The 27,737-nt window shown below is 38.9% G+C and overlaps 1 protein-coding gene across 1 annotated transcript in view; it reads right to left on the bottom strand.

Moving 5' to 3' along the window:
* TAFA4 (TAFA chemokine like family member 4) overlaps window positions 1-27,737 on the bottom strand; it is a 51,434-nt gene that overhangs the window by 4,425 nt on the left and 19,272 nt on the right. Inside the window, exon 3 of the mRNA XM_072876421.1 lies at window positions 5,188-5,343. Within this exon, the coding sequence (XP_072732522.1) occupies window positions 5,188-5,343 (156 nt within the window). The remainder of the gene's footprint in view (window positions 1-5,187; window positions 5,344-27,737) is intronic.

Below are 27,737 nucleotides of genomic sequence, written 5' to 3'. Positions count from 1 at the left end.
TATTCATTTTACTGTATATTTCCTTTTTTCTTTGAATACTGACACAGCATTAGCATACTTTTGAATTCTCAAGTATTCTGAAATCCATTCAAAAACAGTGGGAGGGAAATCTTCTCAGCTATTTCTTCTTTTATCTATTTCTTATGTATTGATTTTTTGTTTTCTTGTTTCTATATGCTCTCTTCCCTTCTGTCTGGAACCCTGATGGGCTTTCAGCCAAAACTGTCCTTTTTCTTAATTGCGGCTCTTTGGCCCTACAGAAAATTCTTAAACAATTCTTTAGTGCCATTCACATTTTTGCCAATCTGAGTGTTTCCTCATAAATTCTAGGACTAATAGAATTGCCTGGATGGACGATGATTTGGCTGGTGATGATTTACTTAGAGGCATTTAACACACTTAGCTAAGATAGCTACTCTACAGACAAAAGTTATTAATGTTTTATCTTCTTAGCAGTAGCTGTTAGACAAGCTAGAAGTACTTACTCAAGGATGTTTATTTCCATAAAGAAAATGGGTATAAACAAAATCTCATGACTACTTTAAATGTAATTTCGTTATCGACAGAACGGGTTGACCTTTGCTAAGCAAAATCTTCTGTAGCTGCAGTCAAGTTGTATAGCTACAACTCAAGGCAGGGTATACAGGCTGTGTGGTATGTCCTCTCTACATATTTAAATACTTTCTTTCATATGATCTGCTTTTTTCTGAGTTTAGTGGCTCCATTTATCTACAGCAATATTTCTCAAAGTATCGGATGGGCCCGTGCTTGGAAGTTCAAATAACCCCCAGGAAAACGAGGTGTGCATGTGTACAGAAGAACTAGCCTTGCTTTTTTTGTTTGCCAATGCTTGTCAATAGCTTTCACAACTAAGTTCAAATACACAAATGACAGTTTCTTGTTGGATGCATCCAAAATGTAATTATCTAAGTAAGTGTGTTATCATGGGCAAAGGATAAAAAACATCCTGACCCAAAGAGTTCTTGCCCTGTACTCTCATCTAGGCTACGATGAGTGATTTTACTGTGCTTGTAAAAATGCTAGGAAGATCTTAGTCTATAACAAACATTGATTTTCACCTTCATATCTTTCTTTTTAAACAAAGTACTTTGACTTCTCCTACTACTGATATTTAAAGTTTCCAATATGAAAGACACGGTAGAAATGCAAAGCACTCTATAAATGTTAATTAGGACCCACAACACAGTATTACTGCACAACATGGAAAAGGACTGATTTATAGAAATCAAGGCACTTAAGACTTTCACTTTATGTATTTGCAAGATTTAACTAGCTTTTATTTTCTTTTCTGCACCACTTCAACACCTTTTCCTTGGAACTCACCTGGATATCTATCATTTCTTCTGTAACGCCAAAGTACTTAGTTTCCTTGTTAGCACTTATCATGAGAAAAAATGGCACTTCTATGTGTAGGTGTATGCCTAAGTGTAATCATGCAAACATCCATTCTGACTTGGCTCAAACAGGGGGCTTTCCTGCAATTTTAGTAGCTGTGAATACTGGTACACGTATTCACTACCTCTTTGAGCAGGACTTAGCCTTAACATATAGTGCTGCTCCAATAAACTGCTGCTTTAAATCTGACCTTGTGTAAAATTCTTTAGCATCTGTCAACCTATCCAAAATGTAAATATCCAGCTGGCCTATGACTGTATCCTAAAAACCAAGATGATGGGCTTTATAAGCCTATTTCATGGCCTATATATACAAAAGGGCACAATGCCCGATAGTCATCAACAAGGAGCACTGTTTGATGAACTAGGCTCTACCCCCACCCAAATTAACAAACAAGCTGCCACTGAAACCCAGTGGGATCTAGGTCAGGAAACCCATATGCTGCAAGACTGAGAAAACTAAGGAAAAATACCCAACTAAATTAAAAACTTGTAAAATACTAAAACCAGATGTATAAGTTTCAAATGAGAAAGGCTTATTTTAATTTGGTTACAATTTACTGGGGAAAAAAAATCCAAATAGGTTATAGCAGAAAGCTACTCAAATGTCAAGATCGAGTCCAGAACAGAATGGTAAGTACAGTTTGTCTAGACTTTGCTAAAGTTCCAGATCTTTGCAGTCTTCCATATTCTGTAAGAATCTATTTATTGCAGTAGTCTTAATTTCTCATGGGGCATCTACAATCTATGACCAGGGATATGCTTGCCTGGCCTAAAGAAAAGCTAGAATCAACTGTTGCTTTCCTGGGTTGTTAACTCTAAACCAGAAATCAGACCTTCATTTTAAAATAGCAAGGAGAAGCAGACTTCTGTAAAATTATCATGCAGATCTCGACAAAACTAGTTGTAATTATTTAATTATATAACCATCTGCTTGTTTGGTCAAGAAAGGAAAACATAATTACATTCCAATAGCCTTATAAAGGCTCCTACTCTGCATAGAACATGAAATACGATCCCATTTACTCTGCTCCAATGGCCTTTTGGGGCTGCCCAAGAACAACTGAAACATGCAAACCCTGAAAAGTTCACAGGCAACTGATTTCACCCTGTTTACTATTGTTTTCCAGCACGACTTGCACAGAGATATTTTCCTTTTGAATGTGTGTAGAAGAGGCTAAAAGCCAAACAGAATATATTTTCTAAATCCAAATAGAAGTGCTATAAAAACTACTAAGCAAGTTTAGTAAGTACTAGCCTACTTTTACCAAGAATTCCAATGGGTAAAAGCAACTCTCTGTGTATGAATAAAAATTGTGTAGTCTGACACAACAGGTGGGTGGTACTTTGTGGACACATACTCAATGAATGTGAACTACATTGTTTTCTCATTTTGTCCAAACACAGTTTAGCACATAAGTAATTTGAGGGTGGTCAGTCACTGAAACAGTCTCCCCAGGGAAGCGGTCACTGCACCAAGACTGTCAGAGTTCAAGAAGCGTCTGGACGACATTCTTAATCATATGATTTAGTTTTAGGTAGCCCTGCGAGGAGCAGGGAGTTGGTCTCGATGATCTTTATGGGTCCCTTCCAACTTGAGAGATTCTATGATTCTTTGATTTAAGGTAGGAACTGCAGGTACCAACCACCATGTGCATGCCATGCATGATCAACAGCACAGAGATAATTGCTGCCCTAATGTAAATGATAACTACTACTGGATAAGGTCTGAAGTTCAAAGAAAATACTTTAAAAGACTACTGCAAGCCAATGGCTCTATAAAACCTTTTCTTTTGGTTAGAAAAGTAACTCTGTGCTTTGGGCATGTCCTTCCCTTTAAGCTCAGGGCAAAATATAGGCAAATTAAACAGCCCTGCATTCAGTAAAAAGGTGCTGGAAAAGAAAATGAAATGTCTGTATCAGATTGAAATATGCAAATTCAAGACATAAACTGTTTCTGGCTTCCCCAGTGTAGAAGCCTACTGAAGGATATGTATAGAGTGGGAGAAAACACATCTAATCCTGAGGCTAAGGAAAGACAGTTATAGTTTCCGTGCTACAGCAACTGAATAACACTGACTGTAGTCCCATATGCTTTCAAAAATAAGCGAAGCATGTTAAAGCATTACCCTAAGGGGTGAGGGGGAATCAAAGGCTTCCACTTTAGAAACCAAAATCTTATATTCGTAATATTTTGTCATATTTAATTTCAACTATACTTGAAGAAAAAACAGCTACTAAATTCTTTCAGCAACTATTTGCATTGACAAACTGAATTAAGTTTCTGTTGTATCATGCATGTATATCTTTCTGTCATGGAAAGACAGTATCACCTTTGCTAATCCTTAAGCGAGTTTAAAACAATGCCTGACTTTTATTATCTGTTGTATGTAAAAGTATTTCTGCTATTTGATGTGTCACCTAAAAATACAGAAGGTACTTCTGATTTGACAAGAAAACTACTTAACAAATTGCACAGTTAAAGTTGATTGTGTTCCTGAGTTACAAGGCATAAAAAGACTAAGCATCAAAAAAAAAAAAATTAAAAAAATCTACTTTCTTAAATAACAGGTTCTCAAAACAGATAATAGGTTAAAAAAACCCAGATGTTTCATGTATTTAGAATTTTATGTTTAAAACTAAATATCTCTGAATGTTAGATTAAAAATTGGATTTTAAAGCTTTTGTTTTATATTTAACTTGTAATGGTTGCGATTTTGTGTGAAAGTGAAAACAGAAGGGTCTTGCTTATGAATTAAGGAAATGGGGATCTGGTAACTTTTAGACTTTCTATTAAAAAAAAAATTCTGTCTTGGAGTAACTGTTTACTAAGTTAAGAAGAGCAGCAGCCTCTCCAGGGAACAGACTCTGCTGGTGGGAAAAGTAAGAAGGGTAACCCACAATTTCTGAACTGCTGGTACGCCAGAAAGGAAAATGGTGGGGGTGAGGTGCAGAGTGAACCTCAGGGAGGCAAGTTTTATATAGCCTCAGAATGCCTGGTCAACATTACAATCAAGGTAAGATTTTAGCTTTGGTATATATAATCAATTTAATTTTGAATGAGTTATACTGCTAAAAGCATAAGGATGGCAATGTTGAGCTCTGTGAGGATTTCAACATCTACCCAGGAAGGTGATGGACTAAGGCAACTGTACCACATTTTTCTCTCATCAGGTAGGTGACCTAGCTCAGACACTGTGTCCTGTGCAGCAGTATGCTTGCTCTGTCCTCCATACTCTAATGTATTTGGGGTTACAACACATGAAACTGAATAGACATGAGGCATTATTATAGCACTGATGTCCAACATATGAGACCATTAGGCACATAAAACGGTAAAACATCCACCTAGAGAACAGCTCTCAAAGTCAGATGTCCCAGCACTATCTGCATGCCCAGTCACAGGGCTGCATTTATTATCCAGTGACTTTTCAGCCAAGCTACTAAGTCTAAAAACAACTGGAAGGGTTAATATCATAAGCTTGAATTTCTTGGCTTACTCTGTTTTCAGACTAGCTTTAAAGAGAATTCTTCTGTGAAAAAAATTAAGAAGTTTTATTGGCACAGACATGAAATGGACAAGTACATATATTAAGAGGATTAATTACACCCAGATTTATGCACAGACTCATTATCATGAATGCACAGAGATGTTTCCAAAATTAACAAAAGGAAGGATTATGCTTTTGAGGCAGTGGGAAGTCAAACAATCAAGGAGACTAAACTTCTCAAACAATCTTAATGAATCATGAGCGAGCAGGAGACTGCTTACCTTCCACACACGAGGGCTGAGCCCTTGTCGTACCAGCCACCTGCCCTGGGAAGCAGGAGCACTTGACCGTTTGCGATCGTTCTTCAATCCGGTTCTTATTGCAGCAACGATGCACTGCCACAACTTCGCATGTCCCTTGCTTGACTTGGTGCTGGCCTAATAATTGCAGAGATAAGTGATGGAGAGCAAAACAAAACATCAGTGCATAAAGAAAAAGCCTGTTCGTACAGCCCTACAAGATACTGAATCTCTCAAACACCAGTTTAAATCCCAGGAAGACAGAGGTGCAAAGCACCTTGTAGGATCTGGCTTATTCTCCGAGTTTATCCTATTCTTACTAAAAAAGATTAGTTCATCATAAGAAGTCAATTTTTCAGTCTATCTACAAAGCCTTACTTACTTTCTCCCTTACATAGGCAGTAAAGGAAATTGGAGTAGTCAGTTAGATAGATTAGACAAGAAGACATGCAGAGGTAGAGCACAATCCTCCTTCCTTTGGCTTCCTGTCTTGCATTAGGTTTTATATTTAATTCTTCCCCTTCATAAATGGACACAATGGACAGGATAATTCTTAATGCAAGGGAAACATCTTAAGTAGTAGGGAAACTTTCTAACATAACAACATTTAAGCACTGCCTGCTATGCCTATCATTACAGGTAGGCTAAGAACGAGGTAGGCTGGAAAGCCATCATAGGTGGTCAAGTTTTGTCCAAAAAAAAAAAAAAAACCCCACCAAAAAAAAAACCCCACACCCAAACTATATGGATTTCTCAAGTTGCCTCCCAGCCCATTTTGAACAAACCTGTGATAAATACTCTGTCCTATTGCTTTTCTCTCAAGTGCCTTTCCTCACAATTCTCTGTCCCCTATTTCTCTGAGTTTATTTTTCCCTTCCTCTCCTTTCCTTGCTCCTGGCCTTCACATCTTAGCTCCACTGCTCCGTGCACCTGACCATTTTCCTCCACTGCCAAACTTACTCTCTGCCCTATCTAAAACCCTTTCTCAGAAACCCCACTTCACAAAACCCCTCTCCTGTTTGCGTAAGTCATTTCTATGCCCTCACTTTCCTGAACAGCCTTCAAGTGCTTCATCTTGCATTTGTCTCCTCTTATTTAGAGTAGAGCCTTGGATGGCTCTTATCTGTGTTTGTAAAGCACCTTGTAAATTAACAGCACTACAGAACAGGGTGGGTTTTTTAATAAGTGAGCTAGACAGAGAGACAATGCTGAGAATAATAAAAATATTCACCATCAAAGCAGTACAGGCTCCTTATATGAGAAGAGACTACGGTACAGATATTGGTGTAGGTGTGTGCAATATCAAAGGTACAGCAGATTAAAGAAAGGAAGCTGAAAGCACTCTTCAGAAACAGACAATCCTCCAAGTGGCAAGCCTGGAGGATTGTCCTGTTTCCTACTCACTCCAGGCTTGCCCTAGGTTTTTTTGTTGTTGTTGGGTTTTTCTTGTGTTTTTTTTTTTTGTTTTGGGTTTTGTTGTTTGGTTTTGGGGTTTTTTGTTTGGTTGGGGTTTTTGTTTGTTTGGTTGGTTTTTTGTTTTTTTGTTTTGTTTTTTTTTTTTACAGTATCTGTTACTAATTAATACCAGACACAGGATTTTGAGATAGAGAATGCCTTGGTCTGATGCAATATGGCCAGGCTTACATCCTTATAGATGAAATCTTATTGCGTTATTAAGAACACTGTAGTTTTTGGGCATAAGTTTTTATGAGTTGATTAAGTGGGAAATCTTAACCTTCAAAAGAGTTATCAACGCAATTTAGGCTTCTAAAGGGGTTTTCCAAAAAAAGGAGAGTATTCAAATATATACATCTATATAACTTTTTAAAAAGTTGGCTTGGCCATGTTCCTTTGCTGTGTGTGTTTTGGTTTCACAAATATTTCAAGCACATCTGACTTTTGTTGCCAAATTTGTATTCACAACAACCTCAATGGACAAGAAACTATGCATATGCAATCCTGGACAGGAAATTTTGTCTTCTGTTTGTGCACTCAACATGTAAAAAGAAATTCTATATACAGACATGGGTTTTGGGGGTTTTTTTTCTGAGGAAAAAGCTACACTGTATTTTTAAGCAAAATACGCCACAACAGAAAAATGCATAATGTATTTTACAGAAAGTTGGAAAAATGTTGAAGACAGCATAAAAGTATCTTACATAGCTACTGTAATAAGTTTATTGGCAGACTCAGAATTTTCATGCAAGTACCTAATACCCATATCATAATAAACATGAAAAAAATGAAAACAGCTACCAGCTTATAGGACAGTAGCTTCTCTGTAAGTCAATATGGAAAATAAATACACAAACAGAGAAATTAAACTGGCCATGCCACTTCATTCCAAAGTACTGTTCTTCAAAACACCTCACATGACAATGTTTGAAGATAAAGCAGGTGGCCAGAGGTTCTGACAGAAAAGAATTTGTAAAATGAGGTTGTTAATTTAAGAGAGTATATTTATTTATTCATTAGATCTACAGCCTGACTCAAAACTCTCTGGTGTAAACAGGGAAAATTTCCACTGCTTTCCTACGGTGCTTACAGTGGTAGTCCTACATTCACTGTAGTCAACAACAAAACTTCTGTTGACTTCAGGAGAGCAAGGTCACAGTCTGGACTGTCTCTTGAGAAGGAGATTTTATAAGGGAGGGAAGAAAAAACAGAAATTTGGAACTGCTCAGGCCACATACTTGAGTTTGCCACGTATCTCATCTGAAAGACCAAGCAGTCAGGTCTTCTTTTTAATTAAAGTCCTTCACCAGACATCAGATGCCAAGATAAGAGTAGAATCCATTTTTTTAAGAAGGTACATCATAAGAATGGAGCAGATCCAGCTCCAACAATCAATATGTAGCTGAAAGAATTTCTATTTTCAAGCTCAAATCCCACTTCCTTTAGGTGAACAGTCCCATTAAGTCAATACCAAAATAAATCAAACAGGTTGGCCCTGAGCATACGGCCCAAAAAAACCTGGGGCTCACTTTCAATTATCTTATTTGAATTTTAAAGCAGTGACAGTGCTCCCCTGAAGTGCCAGGAGTCAACAGGCACACAGATGTTTGCAGAAGGCAAAATTAAATTACCTCACGAATGCATCCTTTGGTTTAGTAGCTGTTTCACTGTACACTTATTCATGCTTCACAGCTACACAAGCAGATAAGAGAAGGTGTCCCCTCTTCATCTGCTGGCAGGCGTACGATGCTAAGGTTTGAAAGTACTGCTGCCACGCAAAGGAAGACAGCGCTCTCCTCCCTTGTCCCTAGTGCGCAGATCTTATGGACTATAACAGTGAAAGGTACTAAAAAGCCAAAGACATCTGCATGCATCATTTGCATTAATTGGATTGCCCTTGTAATAGTCTTTCCCCTCCTACATATTCACATCTATATTTTCTCCTGCTTGTTCACACACATCTTAACGCTTTTTATTCTGTTGAACACCATACGTATTTCTTCTTAATATTCAGACGCATCTGTGAACAGGTGCTGAACAAATGCGAAGTGTTAACATGCAGGCTTTCTGTCCCATTTTTGTCAGTGTTCAGCAATCTAGAGGACAAGCACTCAGTTTGCTGAGTGGTTTTCCAATTTAAGAAAACTCACAGATTATCTTAAAAACTAACCATCAACTCAGTCTATTCTCTGCCTAGATCTACTGAAACCTGTTGTACCTACATTCAGGTGCCCAAAGGCAGCAAAAATAAAGAATACAAGAATACTCCCCTGCACATTTTAATCTCCATTTTGCACTAGATAAACCTTCATCTCAGGTTTAAAGTACATTTAAGGTACAGCTGAGAGCATAATGGCAGAAAAACTCACTAAAAGCCTTAAAATATTTTATAATCAATGGATTCTCAGGAAGCCAAGCATTAGGGGAGCAGGGACTGAAGAATTTTTAAAGTGTGAAGATCATAGTAAGTGAATTCTATGCCAGACACATCAGGAAAGCCATTTCAGGGAAAACTGCAATGAGAGATAGGGAGAAAGCCAGGCTCTGGAGAGCAAAGCCCCTTTGGGCTCACTTACAAGAAGCCCATAAATTCATAGCTCTTCACCTGTAAACCTATTCAGATCTGCAACCTAAGGGCTGTCAATATTTGCAGTTGAAATTCAGTTACATCTTCACATTTAAATAAGAAAACTCTCCAAGGAGAGATACATTTTATCAGCAACAGTACCAGAGAAAGGTTCCTGTCATAGAACACCTTCCGCATACCGAAGAAGGGATGTCTGCCAGCCAGGCACTGTAGAGGACAGAGGATGAATGTTGAAAACTATGGGGCTTTGGGTTACTTCTGATCAGGAGTTTGGCACATGTGTTGCTCTCCATATCCCAGTTTCTGTACAGCTTAGCTTCCCTAGAAATACCAACACTATTCAAATTCACTAAGGACACTTTCCCTATCTCTCCATACAGGGCACAGACATAACGGGATAGGGCTCACTAACGGAAGCAACCTCCAGGACACTCCCTGCTATGAATTGTGCTGCCTTTCGTAATGAGATACCTACAGATAACAGCAGCCTTCAGGTGCCCACATCGAGAATGCCTCCTACAAAGGCTCTGCGACTGTTTCTTTGTTACCTGTGGGCTTTCCAGTCCAGAAGATGGAAAGCCCACAGATTTCAGAGAAGGCAGTCATCATCTCTGAAGAACAAGAAAGTGCAAACTGGGAAGTTATTAGGCTTGCACATTACAAGCCAGCACAAGTGTTGTGAGTAGAGTTGACTAAATAATCACCACTGAACTGTTTATTCTCAGTTTAATACATTTTTTTCAACTAACTTATTTGACAAGACCTTATTTTCACTTTCTTCATAGAAGTCAGGGGACAGATATGCAATTAATGCTTCTAAAACTCTTTGAAATCCTCAAATGAAAAGGGAAATACAATTATTGTTAATAAAATATCAAACATTACAGTGATGTACTTCAAAACTACAAGGAAAATATCAAAGAAAGAGGAAGGCTTTCAGAAGGTTGCTAGCCAATTCTGTCCACATCCATTTCATCTCTGTGACTAATTCTAATCACTCCCAAGGAGTACTCTTTCAATGCAATATACATGCAGGCAGCATGCCTTTATCAGAAATCCTGAATAACGTCTTCTTTTTCTAATTTCATAGCTAAGAAACACATGGAAAAGACACGCTTAAAGGGAGTTATCTCTGTTTCATAAGCTGCCCCCTTTGATGAAGAAAGCAACTGGTACTTCTGGAGAACAGCACATCTAGACAGTAGGACAATATGACCCTAGCTCAGCACATTCTTCAGTAAGCCTCAAAACCAGCAAGCTTGGTCTGCACAGAATCAACTGCATCATTTATTTAAAGGGTAAGAGGATGTCTGTCAATATGGAGATGAATGGCTATGGAACCTAATATTGCAGACAACAGTAAGAGAAACAAGTGAGTTTAGAAGTCAGCACTGATGCTGTTTGGAAGAGGAGAGCACTCTAAAAAGCTTGGTGCCAGTTCATTGTCTGTTGCGCCTTCATCTCATGCTGACTTTTGCTTACAAATATATGAACACACAGAAGCACACAGCAAGAGGCAAATATTCTTAGGAAAACACATATATTAAAGGAAATAACATTCGCTATTTTTCACATTTTTTTTACCAAACATTTTTCTGAGAACCTCTCCAGCTCATGGGGTGGTTTTGGGGGGAAAAAGGAGAAGGGGTGTTTCTAAAGATGACACCCCTTCTCAAAAGAAGCAGCTAAAAGTCACTTGGAATGTAAAATTAACACACTATCTTCTAAGGCTGAAGTAGTAGTTCAGCACAGCTTTACTACCATTCCATCAGCCACTGGATTTTTTCATAATAATTTCACATTCATGTCAAGGTCCTGACTTAGATGCTCTCCTTCCTCAAGGATATACAATATTTATACATATAGTTTCTCATAAATTGTCTCTGCATATACAATTCAGTCCAATTTCACTTGTAAAGTTTTACCTTTTCATTTGTTAGCAGTAAGGGACTGTTCAGAAATAGTCCAGAACTGCCACAAAAGGCCAGTTCAACTGCTCTATGGATAAAGAGATGTCCTGGTTTTGGCTGGGATAGAGTTAATTTTCTTCCTAGTAGCTGGTATAGTGCTGTGCTTTGGATTTTAGTATGAGAATAATATTGATAACACGCTGATGTTTTGGCTGTCGCTAAGCAGTGTTTACATTGGTCAAGGACTTTTTTTTTTTTTTTCTCCTTCAGCTCCCCATGCTCTGCCAGGTGCCCAAGAAATGGGAGGGGGCACAGACAGGATAGTTGATCCAAACTGACCAAAGGGCTATTCCAGACCATATGATGTCATGCCCAGTATATAAACTGGGGGAGTTGGCCGGGGGGTAGCGATCGCTGCTCAGGGACTGGCTGGGCATCGGTCAGCGGGTGGTGAGCGGTGGTATCTTTTTTTTTTTTTTTAAAAAAATCATCATCATTTTTTTTTCCCCTCCCTTGGGTTTTGTTCCTCTCTCTCTCTCTCGTTGTTTTCCTTCTCATTATAATTCATTATTATTATTACTATTATTTTGTTCCAATTATTAAACTGTTCTTATCTCAACCCATAAGTTTTCTTACTTTTGCTCTTCCAATTCTCTCCCCCATCCCACGGGGGGGGGGGGGGGGCAAGCAAGCGGCTGCGTGGTGCTTAGCTGCCGGCTGGGGCTAAACCATGACAAGAGACAAGAAATATCTTCCCATAATCACCTGCCCATCATAATAGGCAAAGTAAGATGTAGCACACACAAAAAAAAAATTGAGCAAGGAATCCAGTTTGCCATGCATTACTCTCACATTCCTCAAATACATAGCAGCATTGTAATTACTAGAGCTAACATCTGTAACAAAAAAAGCAAACAAAGATACAATGATTTCCCAGATGAAGGAATTGACGTTGATGCTCACACAATTTGCAGGTTTCAAACGAAAGGGTTTATCACAGCCCATAAAGTTACAGCCTTTGTTCCAATCAAACATTTGTGCTTCATCGGTTGTGGAAGCCACTAGTATGGCATGTGCAAAATCACAATCAGCATTTTAACTGGATAACCAGGGAACCAGCACTGAACTACTTTAACTTGTTTGGGGCAGGAAGTGACACCCGAGGAAAACAACAACTCTCAAAACAAGCGACTAATTTGAGAGGAACCCTAGGGGTACAGTAGATCTAGATGTGTATTTAAAAAAAAAGGTGAGTGACCTCAAACCCTGATAATGAGACCTAAAAAGTTAATGAAATCAAAAGCATAACCTTTCAGCGCAGGTGGAGGGACATGCTGACACAGCTAGAGAGAATCATGTAATACAGTGAATTCTTTGGCGAGTGTCAGAGGTCACATCCATATGGAGATTAAAGTCCCCTGGAATAAGTAGCATAGGTGACCTTAGATCAGACACAAGCACTGAGACTTCTCCAAGGAACGAAGCATTAAATCTGAATGGTCGATAAATCAAAACAGCCGAGACCAAAGTAGGTGCTGCAAATGGGGGAGGGAGGAGGGAAAAGTTGCTACAAATGAAAAGAAAGGAGGATGAAGAGTGACCTGGAAGCAAAAATAAATTAAAACATGAGCCTCTCTACCTGCTGGGGTGCTACACTGAAGTTAATCAATAAGGACTGCCTTTCAGCCAGGCAGTGATATTCAACCTGGTTCAAGCACACTTATCACTTGTACAAATGAAATCTAAGAGCATAAAACTTCATAAAGTACCTCGGAGTAAAGTGGTGCTAAACATTTCCTGCGGGAAACTTTCTACTGTGTGGCTATTTTAGGTGAGGCAGAGAAGAAAATACAAGGGAAAGATTTGGTTTTCCATCATAACTTGTAGCAAATGAGCAACATTGTGCTCTGTAATATAGAAGTATTTCCCACATGTCCCATTAACATTCACTCTCACTGTTACATGCAGACCACTCTTTTTCTCTCATTTGTTCCTTCCTTCACAAATTTATCATGAAAGAAAGGGAAAAAGAATGAAACTAGTTCCCTAGAGAGATCTCTGCTTGCCTGGAGAAAGCAGGTACACACACATCCATATAGGCCAGGCTAACGGTTATTCACCAGTTTGTAAGCAAAAATTAAATTTTCTGCCCCAGTTGTGAAGGGCTGATGGCGTCTAAAAACAGGGTCATTCTTGCCATAAGAAAGCAAAAGTGGCATACCTGGGACTGCAAACTGGGAAGGACTATCCCATCCACATCCATAACTAGCTCTTCATCGACGGCAGAACCCATTCTGACCAAGATACCATCAATACAGCCCTAGCAGGCACTAGGGCTCAGGTGAGCTCGCTGTCCCCAGCAGTCTGCTGCCATTTGCAGCTGCTCACCATACCCAAACTCAGCACCGTACTTGTACAACTTATTACTTCACATCTATGACATGCCAGAAGTTCCTTTAATATTATAATAAACTTTAAGAAAGAAAAAAAGAAAGAAAAACTCTTAAGTCTGCCTCATGTATGCAACTAAATAAATTTTGAGGATTAAGCCTTGTGCCCTTCCAAGTATTCCTCCATCACCTGAAATATCAAATGACCATTTTGGGATGAGCTGTGTAAAACAAATGTTTGTAATCTACTAAATACCAGAGGTATTTTTAACCCAGTTCAAGGTCATTCATCAGACAAGAATGATATTTGTTTACAGAATATGAAACAGCAATTGTCACCTAAGTCATTAGGCTCTGCAGACTAAGTAAATGGCAGTTGCCAGAAAACAAAGTAGATGTTTGGGAAAGCAGAATTTTCTTCATTTCAAGTGAAAATTGAATCTTTATTCTCACGTCCAAGTATAATGGGTAAAACCCAGTAGGGCAACCAAGTAAACTTCTAGTCTGTTCCGTTTCAGTACTCAAAACAGCTCAAATCTACAAGGTACAAAGAACTTCTGCTTTTCTGGTTTTTATTTTTTAAAGGCAAAGGTGTGTTTCCCTCCTTAAATGGAATTACTTTTATGGGACTGTAAAGTAATAGCACTGTGCCCGAATTCAGCAGTTAGAGGTAGGCAAATGAATAATTATTTCTGAGTTAACCCTCATTTGAGAATCTGCTCACGAAAGATCCAGATATAACTGTTGTCACTAAATGGTATGGTTTATGAAAGTGTTTCTGGTTGTCCTGTTTGACAGTCTTAATTTAAAAGACTGACTTTGGCAGTGAATCTCTCTTTCCATTAATTGCTCTGTGTTTATTAAAATCACGGAGCAGTATCTGTTGCTACTAGAAGTCTTTTGCAAAAAATAGGCCCAGTGGATAATTTGCACATTTGAATGATACATTTCATTGCTGAAGTGAGATGAAATTTTCATGCGACATGCAAATCGGGCAAATGGAATTTCTAGGAACGTTACGAGCAATCAGATCAGTTAACGCACTGGGCACCAGGCCATCAGCTCCTCAGCTGGCCTTTAATCCCTGGAAAAGCCCCTATGTCTTGATCACCACTGATTAATTATTTTCAGAGTTTGCCTCATTTTGTATCAGGTTTTATATAGCTGTAATGGTTATCTTGGGTTTATTCCGATGGAATGGACAAGGAAAGCATCGCAGCAGTCCAAGTATAAGATCCAGCTGCCAGTTAAGCAATAACAGGCCATAAAACTAAATTGCACAAATGCATTTTTAATTCTGAGTGGCATGAGAACTTTTAAATGGTTTCAGCATGTGCAGACTCCATCCAACCTGGCTAAGCAGCTAACTGAATTTAAGCTATTTTATCTATTATATCCATAAGTGCAAAGCATAAGTGAGGTTTCCAGAATGCCAACAGACTTTTTCTAGTCAGTATTATTGAATGTTTTTTTTTTTCTTATATGGAAAAAAATAACCCTGCAGAGTGCACACCATTCTATGCTACACTGTAACAGTGAAAGAGACAACAATAAAATATAGTCACAATCAAATAAAATGAGAATCAGAACCTGATAACCATTTCCCAGGGGCCCACATTATAACTCATGACCCTGACTTGACCATGACCCTGGCGATCCACAGATTGCCTCCCACGAACCCAAGAACCCAACCCTTCTTCCATTCTTATTAAAATGGAAAGTCCTTGACAATGATTAGGTAGATTTTCCACTTTAGGCAAGCCATTTGGCTTAAAGTGAAAAATTAAAATATAACTTTAAAATGGCACAGAAGCCACTGTATCCCGTTACCTGTACAAAAGGAACAGACTGGAGAGTAACTTCAAATATCTCCCTCCACACCATGTCTTAGCTTTGACAGAAAGAGACTACAACTCTGGGAGAAATTCTGGCAGTTTAATCCTTGACTCATATTCAAGCCTCACTGTCATCACTCAAAGGACTAAGAAGGCTCTTGACTCTTGCAGATTATTGTATTTGGAAGGGGGTTTTCTACCATGAGATGCAAATTTGCTCCCTGATAAATGAGCGCATTTATTTTGTGATGCAGCAGCTGCAATAACAGCACTTTCCTACACCTGTATGTAGCAAGACAGTCACTGGCTTAGTCCTAGGACACTTGCCAAAGTATATTTGGATTGGAGGCTCAAAGGAGGTAGAATTGAAGGGGAAGTCTCAGATTCCCAAGGGCTTTTAGATGTCCAGTTCTTATGTTGGCAATGAAATCTATTTGAAAACAATGGAAACGAGATGGTTAAATAGCAGGAAGACACTTTGATATCTTTCTAGGTCTTGGCCAAGAAAACCCAGGTCAGCCAGAAAAGGGGACATACTTCATTCACTACAGAAGAGAGGGATTGCCCTTTTTAGCAGGAACACTTGTGACAACTGGGCAAGTTGCAGAAACAGTGTAGTGAAATTGTCTTTCTAAAGTGTCCCAGCTAGCTTGTCAGATTTGACAAACTTTTATTCTTAGCAGAAAACAACAGGCTTCCTCACCTGGTGAATTTTCCCTTGGCCCTAATGAGACTATCAGCAAATGCAGAGGTGAATTAGAATAGTCATTAAGGAGGCAGAGCATAAAAAATGAGCCACAGGAAAGGTCAAAGAAATGAGGGTGAATGAAGAAGAGTATGCGCCCTGTCACAACCACTGCAGATGTGATGGAAACAACCAGGGGAGAGAAGCAGATGTTCCTGTTAAAGCTGTGCAAATTTGACGTCTGCTTTCAAGGATAATGGAGCAGCCATAGGTGGCAGGAGAGGGCACACCATTAGCTTACACAATGCTGGTTAGACTCCCCCAAGAGCCATTGACTTTAACAGGAATGCTCCACCATCTCCCCTGTCTGAATAAGATTAAAGGTGACCTGGTACAGTTGTCATTAGTTCCACTATCTTTCCACAAAGATGGTACTGTAATTAAAATGGTTGGGTTTTTCCTCTTGCAGTGTGCACGTTACAAAGGGGAAACGTTTAAAATGTTTCTTCTGATCATGTTCTCAAAAAAAAAAGTCAAATCAACAGTTACACTGCTTATTTTTCTTACCTTTAAAAACTATGTTGACTTCAATTCATTAGAGAACAATTTCTGCTTGTGTGGTTGGCTTTTCTTGATCTTAAAAGATGCATTGCCTCGCTGGCAAGATAAATTGTCAAAATGGTAACTAACTTTGAAAGTCTCTGGACATCGTCAGATTATATACAGTGTCCTTCTGGTACTTCCTTTAACTCAGCGTCCCACCAGGGACACGATGGGAAGGACCAACAGGTTTTGCTTGTGATAGCTGTTCGACAGAGCAGTAGCAGCTTCATAAAGGCAGATTCCCCTGCAATACCCCTTGCTTGAAGTTCATGGGAACCCAAGAAAAGGTGAGTTTCATCTGTGGTGAATCACAACAGCAGAAGTCAGCAACAACTGCATTAGTGCCACTATCGTTAATGAGCTGTGAATCTCTTCATCGTCTATACAACACACTTGTACACTGGCTGAATAGGCCATGGAAAAAGGCTTATCTTCTGCTCACACCTGTTCAACTCCTGTTATTTTCAGAGCTTTCTAGGACTCTGTGTGTCGTTGGAGTGCCTCCCTCACACTGTTCTTCGACTAGCCTGCCCTTTAAACATGAACCACTCTACTGCCTCCCTCTGCTGACATCCCTCCGGTGCCCACACCAGAGGACTCACATCTGACAGCATCATGGCTGCCCAGCAGGTGGTTCTCAGCAGCAGTGAAACTGGCCAGAATCACATTAATCTTACCCAGTCGGCTCAATACAAGAAAACAGCAGAAATTCTGTCTCCTATTTAGATAAGAGGAAAGGAGACAGACAGAAAGAAAACCACAGCCACAGCAATTTTTCTTAGGTGGATATGTACTTACTAACAACCCCTAATTTCACACTAACCCCCTGTCTGATGGCAATTCCAAACACTACCAAGCAGATCTGGATTAGAAACAATGACCTTGAGGTGAAAGGCTTTGTATCTCATTACTAATTCATTCAGGCTTCCTGTTCTTATGTGATTGTATCTTGTAATTATTTACAAGTGCCTCTTTCAAGCACAAGAAATTACAAGACTTTCTTTATAGTGACTACACACCTTTGGAGCATACAAACCTGACCATTTGAGATTAAGAAATATAATTAATGTGTTTGTTTCTGCACTACCACTTTCATGAAGAGAACTCAGTTGTCAGCACACTGACAGTCCTGGCTAGTCCAGTTTAATTCTACCTTGGCAAACAGAACATTTAAGGGAAATAATTCATGCACCTGGACTGCCATGCCATAACTTCTTTAATGAAATAGTCTGAGTTTTGTAATGTAAAAACACCTACATTCCTGCATTAATAAAAATATGGGGTTTGCTTTAAAAATATTACAAAATTTTATTGTTAGGCAACAGGCATGGCTTTATTCAGCATGAAAATTCGGACAAAGAAATGGCTTTTCAAAAGTCTTTCTGTCACTTTATATATGATTTATTGCCTGCAAGCTTCCTGTTTAAATTATTCTAACTAAGTCATTTACTTTTTCTAAGTATTACATAAGAAATAAGAGGAAATTTTAACTGAGGTCTCCAAGAAGTTGCTTCTGAGAATGTAAAAATAGCAGTACAGAAATTAAGGCAAAATTTCCTTTTCTTTTTGGGCAAAGGTTAAAGGAGAGGCAAAAAAGAAGGAAGATGTAAAAGATTCTAGAATGACTATAAAATAGTTATTGAGTTTAAAACAATAAAATACAGTGAAATATACATTCTGCCATGAATCGCAGGCTGTGATAAGGAAGGATGCATCTAGGATGAATATTTTTATTCATTCTGAAATTGGTGGCAGATGGCTTGAAGTTATCATAAATATGTACACTTTGGAAGTGGCCTTAGCTGAGAAGATACCTGTTGTCAACAAAACCCCAAAAGAGTTCACTTATAAACAGGAAAGCAGGTTTTCCACTATCAAGTTCCAAGCATCCTGTGCTCTGAGAAGTTGAAAAATAATGATCTAACTTTAATCACAACTCCTTGAAACTGCATAGCAAGCTTGACCAATGAGCTGACAGTCAACACATTCAGAATTTAATCTGGTGATGTATCCCTAACTCCAAGTTACACAAAGTGTTGGTTTACAAGGCTCAGCACCAGAGTGACTTAGACCTTCAGATATGGCCTTTGAAAACATCTGACACTTCACTTAAAATATCCTACTTTTACTGAAATAAATTTGCCGTACAAGTTCACTAAAAAAGCAGGGAACATACATCCATTCCTACAACTTACAGTTCCACATGGGGTGGCTAAATGACACATTTCAGTATCACCTTTTTCTTGGCGACTATTTTAACACATCCTAGCAGCAAGAGCTGAACAACTGATGTAGGCAAATGCGATTCCCCAAGTACCATGACAACTCCAAGAAAGGTAACATCCACCAGAGAGTTCCTGAACCTCGCATTCTGTGTTGGTGAGGGATGAGACACTCAAGCAAAAGTATGATAGTTCTCATAAGGACTTCTCTGTTGCCTCTCCACAGAGCCCACTCAGGCCATAGCACACTGTATTTTGATGATTCCAGCTGGCAGACAATTCCCAGCAGAAAAGCTCAGAGAAGTTTTCGAGTATGGCTTCCAAGCTGACTGCAAAAGTTAGGTACCTGAAGGACTGAATCACTGTATTTAGTATAAATTTCACTCCCTTCCTGAGCTTTAGGTACAAGTCCCTTAAATATCAAGTCCCTTAAATATCAATAGTAAAAATCTCAGACCACCAACGCCCTCTTGTTAGCTACAAAGGCTGCCTTTTTTCCCTCCTCTTGAGATCTATTCAGACTGTGAGCTGGGGTGGATTCATTTCCAAGGTGCCCTAGCTTCACATTCATTCTTTAACTCAGGCGAGGCATTGAGAGCACTGAATGGCCACCTATACGTATCTTTTACAATAAAACGAACAACGGGGTGTGTCAAAAGAAGAACTCTGCTACCCTCCTACTGAGAACTATTCCATTTTTCAGTTTGTACTCATTAAATTTTGCTAACTATTAGACACGAAATCAGACATGTTATTTGGCAACAAACTTGACAGCTACTTTCAAAGGACTAGAAAAAATAGCATCATTTAGATCCTGCAGGAATGTATTTTGCACTCTGAAATTAAAAGGTGCAGTCTCTTGAAAATCATAACTTGTTTTTCCTTTTTTTAATTTATATAAAATCATTGACATTTTATCAGGAACTTTGGTAATATATTGTTATTTTAAAAACCACTTAAATTGGGTAAGAGAGAATAGATTTCTATTTCTTTTAACGTTCCTGTCAGTTTAAACCAGAGTGATTTTTTTTTTTAAATGAACTTTTTGCACGTCCATCAAATTTCAGTAAAAACTCCAGTAGAGAGAGGAAAAGTCTGTTAATCTAGACCCCATAAAGCATGAAAATACTACAGTGAAAAACCAGACATATTTATGCATGAAGTACTTTGTCAAAATTGGGACTACCTTCTTTAAGAGAATTTCTCACACGTCCTTCCTAATATTAGTGAGAATAGTGTTATGACTGATCATGATTCACTGCTTAAATAACAGGTAAGTTTCAGGTGAGAGGTGGATGGCAATTACTGGGATGAATAGATCCTATATTAGAGATTCAACATGTTGCCAGTCCAACACATTACCCTTTGTCAGCTTTTAAGTAATTTTAAGCATTTGGATAGAGGTGGATTATTAGATAGTTAAAGGCATGCAGACAATATATAGAGGCTTACTATTAGAAGTGGAAAACATCTTTGTTTGTAGGATTCTGTAAATGGCTTGCCCAGATACTTCACACTACAAATTTGATGTTTTTACTGAAGCTGAACAGGGACTCTTTCTCTCAGCTGCCACCTCAGACCATGGAACAACACGGAAAGTACTGAATTAAAATCTTTAAAGAGCAGCCTCTAGCAAGGAGTGACCAGCTTCCAGCTACAGGCAGAGAGAAAACACATAGTCTAGTTTCTTTTAGTAAGCAATCAGTCCTTGGGTGTAAAAGTAAATACAACGTGGCTTATGTCTTATCTTCACCAGTACTGAAGCAAGACAGGCAATTAGGCAAAATGAGAATGGACTCAGTGAAACAATTTGTTATTTGTTTACTATACAGTATCATCTAATAGAGACTCCACAGAAACAAAATCCCTTCCTGGAGGTCTTTGCTTTGCTCATAACTCATTACTCTAGAGAAAATAGATATCACTGATGCTATTTTAATCCACTAAGCTGCCTTTGCTCAGCTATATGGCAAGTCTTAGAAGAGTCTGCCGTGTACAAAGCAAAATCTTCTCTCTCCTGGCAAGACGACCTTGAACTTGAAGGTTTGAATCTATAGCAAGTCAGACTACGGCAAAATGACTAGTCATAATAGTACTGCAGGATAATGCCTTATATTTTCAAATTTTAGGTTTTGCTGTCCTGTATTAGAGCACATCCAGCAGCCCTTGTCACCAATAATTACTATCCCACAGCAACTACACAAAAATACTCGCCAATTAACTAATTTCATTTTGACAGTTTTGGAAACAGAAGAGGAGAAATATTGACATCTCCAAATCACAGTCAGTAGCTGACACGCATCTTCTTTCTATCCGAAGTAGCTGCTGTCAAATGAATTGTTTAAAAAAGTATTTGAGGTGGTTCTATAGAATACAGCAAGGATGCATTGTAGAGCCTTCTGCAAGTATTATTTCTTGGGGTACTATCAAGATCGGTACAAATGAAAAATACTCCTTGGTGGCAAGAAATGACAACTTGAGAAAAGTACTATTTATAGATGGCCAGTATTTTAAGGGCTAAAAGAATTTTGAGAATAGCAATTGCCTCTAAAAAATAAAGTAAATCTTGACTTTTTCAGCAATATGCACTAAATATTTAATAAGGGATCCTGGAGCTCAGAAAGGTTTAAGACACTGTGTTAGGATATTGAACTAATAAGCTCCTCCAGTAAGCCTCTAAATACGTATAGTTAAACACTACCTAGTTTATTTTAATTATTTAACACAGAGACTGAAGGAGGTTAATGTGACCCAGCAGACTTGTTTATGTTGAGAACTATTGCCTCTCCTTACTCAAAAATCTGCATGGTGAGCTGCATCATAGCGCAGAGTTACAAGGGAGCAATAAGGAATAGAGGTTTACGGCTGCTTGCTAACGTCCAAATGATAGCATTTATACCAGGGCAGCGACTGCATGAAGGCACAGGTAATAAAAAAGTCAGGCCCATTGACTTTGTTGACAACACTGGAAAAACTAATACATGTAAGTTAGGCACATAATTGAGAACACCCTTGATGATGGGGGATATTGCTAGTTTCCAAAGTTTAGTTTTAGAAATATAAAAAACTCCATCGTTTACCATTCAGCTCACAAATCGTAACTGCTATTTGTCCTTCTCTCTCTTCAGACCATGGAAGACATGTCACTTTGATCTTCAGCCTTTTCCTCCAGCTAAGACAGTGGAGAAAGCAGCCTTCACTAAGCCACTGAAAACAACGAAAAAGCCCAAAACCCCTCACTTCAAAAATCCCAAAGGATAGTTATTAAACAATGGGGGGGGAGGAGGGAGGGGACACAATGGGGGGACACAGACACACTTTTGCAATCTTCCATATCCAATCAAAAAGAGAGAAATGAGGGAAAGGTAACCATTCATGGCCCCATCAGGGGTGAGGGGGAATAATCCAGTTTTAAAGCAATACCAGCTAACGCCCAGCATCCTCACTTGGATATCTCTTCCTTAAAAAGACTAAAAGCTAATCTTGCACAAGTGAAAAAGGGGTTGAGTTTCATTTTTAAATGGGTATCTGGTTTATCAAAAGAAATCTTATTCAAAACATTTGTTTTCATTTGTCCTCAGGAATGCAAGCACAAGATGAGGCTTATGTTCCTTCTCATATATGGAATGCAAAACCGTAAGTCTCACGCACAGCACGATGGGCCAATGAAAAATATGGTTTAGTTCTGCAACATCTCTGAATATTTCAGAGCAATGTTGAGAGTCATCATTTTGATTCTACAAACTAGTATTTATACAACAAAGGTTGTTAAAGACTAAGGAAAAAAGCCACTGAGAGTAGAAGTCATGGGACTCTTAGAGGATCAGTTGGCAAAAGAAAGGCTTTGGAGTTCACTGCGTTATATGCATTCAGAAGGGAACAAATAACAGAAATTTTGCACATGCGTCTCCTAGAAACAAAGAATCTGCTGTGCTAGAGCAATCCTATCAGCAGATCCATGCACAAATGCAGCTTTGCATTGCTCTACCATTGGAGAGCTACTGACTTAAAACTGCAGAATCCTGCCCAAAGGCATGATAAACACTGTTATTTCAGCTTCTCGAGAGACCAGCACTGGGGCCTCGACCCTTTGCCATTCAGTCTCTCTCACCACCACCTTCTTTATAAACAAGGTTATAAGCAAGGATGGCTGTGACTGTGCTTTGTTTCTAACTCAGTGCTCTGCCCGAGTGAAAGGTGTGGCCTTTTTAAACACTTTCTGAGATCAGGTGCTTAAATTCCACAGCTATTGGATTCCCAGCATTTAAATAAGTTGGCTTTGGTGGTTTGGGTCTTTGTCTTCTAGCAAAACAAAACTTCATGAAAATTACTGATCTGACAGTAAAAACAATCTGATTTTCAAACAAAGCTGAGGTAAAACAATTCCAAAACCTCCAAATAAGATCAACATCATCTTCAATCACCTAAAATCTTAGTACTGGGGAAATCAGTAGGGCAGAAAAAAAAGAGGGAAGCTCATCCATACAAAAAGAACGTTTAAAAATAATTAATGATTCAAACGTTTTATCTGAGAATGAACCCAGGAGGTACCAGAGTCTTTTTTACCCCCAGTCCTGAATAAAAATAGCACACTTAAGTCTTAATTTTGTTGGCTTATTTTTCCTTTTCTGCAGGATTTTCATTACTGCTTTCCTTTAAAGCTCTCCCAAGACTCAGTGATGTGCCTGGAGAGCTTTTAAAGGAAAAGAGCTTACTTGCCTGGCATCTCTTTCCAGGCTCTCTTAGCTCTCATTACAAGGTAAAGATTAAAAAGACAAATTAGTTTTATCATTGCATCCTTGGCCTTTTGGAAAGGAAAAAAACCACCCAAACGCAAAACAAAACAAAAATCAGTGGAGCTTCCAACCTCAGGTAAAATGCTGAAGTCAGCAGCTTGTACGAGGGGAAGAAAAGATGAAATCTAATTTACAAAAAAATTTCAGTACAAAGCTCATATGCCTTGTGGCAGTCTTGCTTGAGCACGAAGTTGTGCGGCATGCAGGTGACATAATTAGGTCACTGGGGGCAAGGCTTCTTAGAACTATTACATAAAGAAATCCATAAAATTTCTCAAATTAGACTTCCTCCAGGTTTCAAGGAGGTTCAAAACAGCGACTCTGCAGGCAACCTGGCGTAAGTTCTTCCTGGCAACACATAGCACTGCAGTTACATGATCTGGCTAACTTACTAGTTACTTTCCATCATTATTCTGTTCTCATCTTGCAATTATTTATGGGATCCTGCTAAATACATTTTATAACTTTGGCACCAAACACGAAACAAGATTAAAGAGATGCAATAGGCAAGCTGTCATGGGTGTTTCCCTGTCATTTCAGGATGAGGAGTGACATTGCTCATATAATAAAAGCGGCTAATAAAAATCAGAATTTGCAGATAGGATTTTCAGAAGTGTCTAAAAGGTGACCCAGGAGCATTGAAAACAATGACTTTTCCCGCTGAGCATTTGTTGCTACTAACTCAAATGGATGACATCTAATAATCAAAATCTAATGGAAAAGAAATCAAATGAGAGTTGGACACTCACATGCGAGAATGGCAATGGTTGTGCTTGGAGGGATGCACCCCAGTGTTGGGATCACGGTCCACACTGACACAACACCTACAGCTCACAGCCATAAGCAGCTGCCCATGTATGCATTTACTGGATTTTTCAAGCTAGTGCAATACCTGCTCCTGCTCCTCTATCACTGCAGGCTAGATGGAATTGCCCCACAGACAATCTTACATCTGGCCTATTTCACAGTGGCAATGCCAAAGAAAACCAGTATTCAAATCATCACATTCTTCTCCTATCAGAAAAAAAAAAAAATTCTGACATTAAACAAGGCAAATCACATTTCAGAGGTGACCATCTCTTCTTGAGGTGACTGTAAGAAATAATCCCTCATTGATTGTGCTGTTCCACTAAGTTGCATCCATGACATGTCTGTTTTCTGTCCCCATCCCACATCACTGCCATGACTTCCATTCTCATCCACTTCACAGTGCTCAGGCATCTTCTATGCCCCTTAACTGCAACAAGGTAAGTGCTGGCTCCAGTATAGAGGTGTATTAATCAGCAAGCTGCCAGGACACACAGGGCAGGTAACCCTCACAATTACACTATAGCTTTTTCTTAGGGGGCAATAATGTACCTCACTGTTGGTTTTCTTCACAGTCCTAGAAACCCTACCACATTTAAGATCTTCATTTGGTTGGATTTGGCCCAGCGGTTTCAAAAAATTATTGGGGAGTCAATGGCAGTGAGAGGGACTGTAAAATTACATCTTCCTCCTTCAGGAACTTTTAGTCCTTCAGGGTTAACAGGTGTTTGAAATGCAAGATGTACACATGGTTCCCATTTTGGAAAGCGCGGTGAATTAAACAGTCTCACTAAACACAGTAAGACTCAGCCATCTCTTGTTCTCTGCAACAGTCTCGGTTCCATTTACTCTGAAGCATTTTACAATTAATTCAGAACATGCTGGACTATTGGATTGACAGGTATCACAATACACAAGAGCAAACTGAAACGGAACAGACTAACTAAAGAGAAGGAGGAAACAACTTGCTCAGGACAAAAAACAAAGCATTGTTCTTGCCACCCGTAGCTAATCCCAATACTTGGAACAAGATACCAACATAGGGATCTACTTAACAGCAGCCTTTTTACACAACTATTACAACTACATAGATCATCTCTTGATTATACTGTATCATTTCCTGATGAATGTACAGGGGAGAATCCCAGTACACATCTATGCTATGCCCTTAAAACTCCCAAATTCCCCTTAAACTCCCCAATTTCATACAGATTATTTCATGTGTCTGCCAGCTAGAGATGTTCTATCCTCTCTGTGGATCTTCCATCACCTGTCACCTGGGGCATACACAGCACCACTCCCAAAGGGTCAATCACGGAGCTAGATTAATAATGCTAACCCGTTACCTTCTCTGAATGACACAATTAACCCTAATTAAGAGATCTCTTTATTTCTAAAAAATCCTCCTTCAAAGTGATTTTTCCTTTCAGCTTTTAAGCCAACCAGATAAATTCAACAGCTGGGACAGTCCCATAAGTCAAACAGCCCCAATTTCCATAGCACAGCATCAGATAATACATTCAGCCAGTGCACATGGCTTGTGTTGATAAGTTTCAGACAGGTTTGTGTCACTATATCTGCAAGCAAGTTCAGAAGGAGGTGAACAAGTTGCCAAAATCTTTTTTCATTCCAAGACTGAGGGCCATAACAGAGGTCAAGCCTGTACCAGCTCCAATCTTGCATTTTTCCCCACATAATAATTTTCCTTACTTTATTATCTCCACATTCTTGTCTAGCACCATCACTAGGACCTGTGGCTGGGATTAAGTCTCTTCTACATATCCAAAAGGAACTACTGTGGAATTACTGTTAACAACCCAGTCACTGGATGTCACTGCTATGGCATTTATAGGCCCTGCTGCTCTGGGGAAATAGTCTGTGTTTTGACCTCTTATTTCCTGCTTGCAACAAACAGCACTATCTTTATTCTACCCACTTAATACCATATTCACCCCCTAGTAAATACAAGTATTTCCTCTTAAACTTAGAACCACCTCCAAAGAAAGCAGGTGTGATATTTTCCGAAATATATCTTGCTGTCATTTCAGCTACAGTATTTACTAATTAGTCAAGAACAATTAAAAAAAAATCAACTCTCAACATTTAGTTGCAAGACACCAGTAGTCAAAAAATAAAAAAGCTCTTGTTCTGTTGATTGAAGTTCAGTCTCTACCTAGATACCCAAAAATGTCACCATCATTAGAATTTTAATTTTTGTGGAACTTTCTCATACTGCAGAGAGAGTCTTCACTGTACAAATCTCTTTTCTCTTACTGTACAGGCTCAGCACACAAATAGCTGAAAAATACAGCACTGACAGTGAGGTGAACTGCCCACACTTTCATCCTAATGGACTGTTAGCATCAGAGGCAAACTGGATCCCATTTAAATGCTGGCACACATATAAAGTATTGTAGGTCCAAGCATTCAGCATAAAATAATGACATTTAGTTAAGAAACATGTTATGTTATAAAGGCACAATGCTACAGAAGATGTTGTTACATATTTTAAGTAACAATTTACAGTTGTCCTGGTTTCAGCTGGGATAGGGTTAATTTTCTTCCTAGTAGCTGGTATAGTGCTGTGTTTTGGATTTAGTATGAGAATAATGTTGGTAACACCCTGATGTTTTAGTTGTTGCTAAGTAGTGCTTAGACTAAATCAAGGACTTTTCAGCTTCCCATGCTCTACCAACTGAGAAGGCTGGAGATACACAAGAAGATGGGAGGGGGCACAGCCAGGACAGCTGACCCAAACTGGCCAAAGGGATATTCCATACCATATGGCATCAGTGCTCAGTGTATAAACCAGGGGAAAGCTGGCTGGGGGGCTGCTGCTCGAGGACTGGCTGGGCATCAGTCAGTGGGTGGTGAACAATTGCATCATGTATCACTTGCTTTGTATATTCTATTATTATTATTGTTACTAGTTTTTACTATTTTATTTTATTTCAATTATTAAACTGTTCTTTTCTCAGTTTTATTCTTCCGATTCTTTCCCTCATCCCACCAGGGGATGAGTGAGTGACTGCATGGTGCTCAGTCACTGGCTGGGGTTAAACCATGACAACATTTTAAAGAGACTCAAAAATTCAGATACTGCTTCAAGTAACATGAGGAATGCAGGATTGCTCAAGGTCAAATCTAATTACAAGGCCTGCTAAGATGAGGATCATTTTTTAAGCACTGGGAAATTAAATTATTTGTCCATGCTATCTGGCAGCTAATACCTGCCTGTTTTA

This window comes from Ciconia boyciana, chromosome 11 (genome assembly GCF_034638445.1).
Source record: "Ciconia boyciana chromosome 11, ASM3463844v1, whole genome shotgun sequence".
Lineage (NCBI taxonomy): Eukaryota > Metazoa > Chordata > Aves > Ciconiiformes > Ciconiidae > Ciconia > Ciconia boyciana.
Note: the sequence above shows the minus strand (reverse complement) of the source record. Positions and strands in the feature narration are given on the sequence as shown.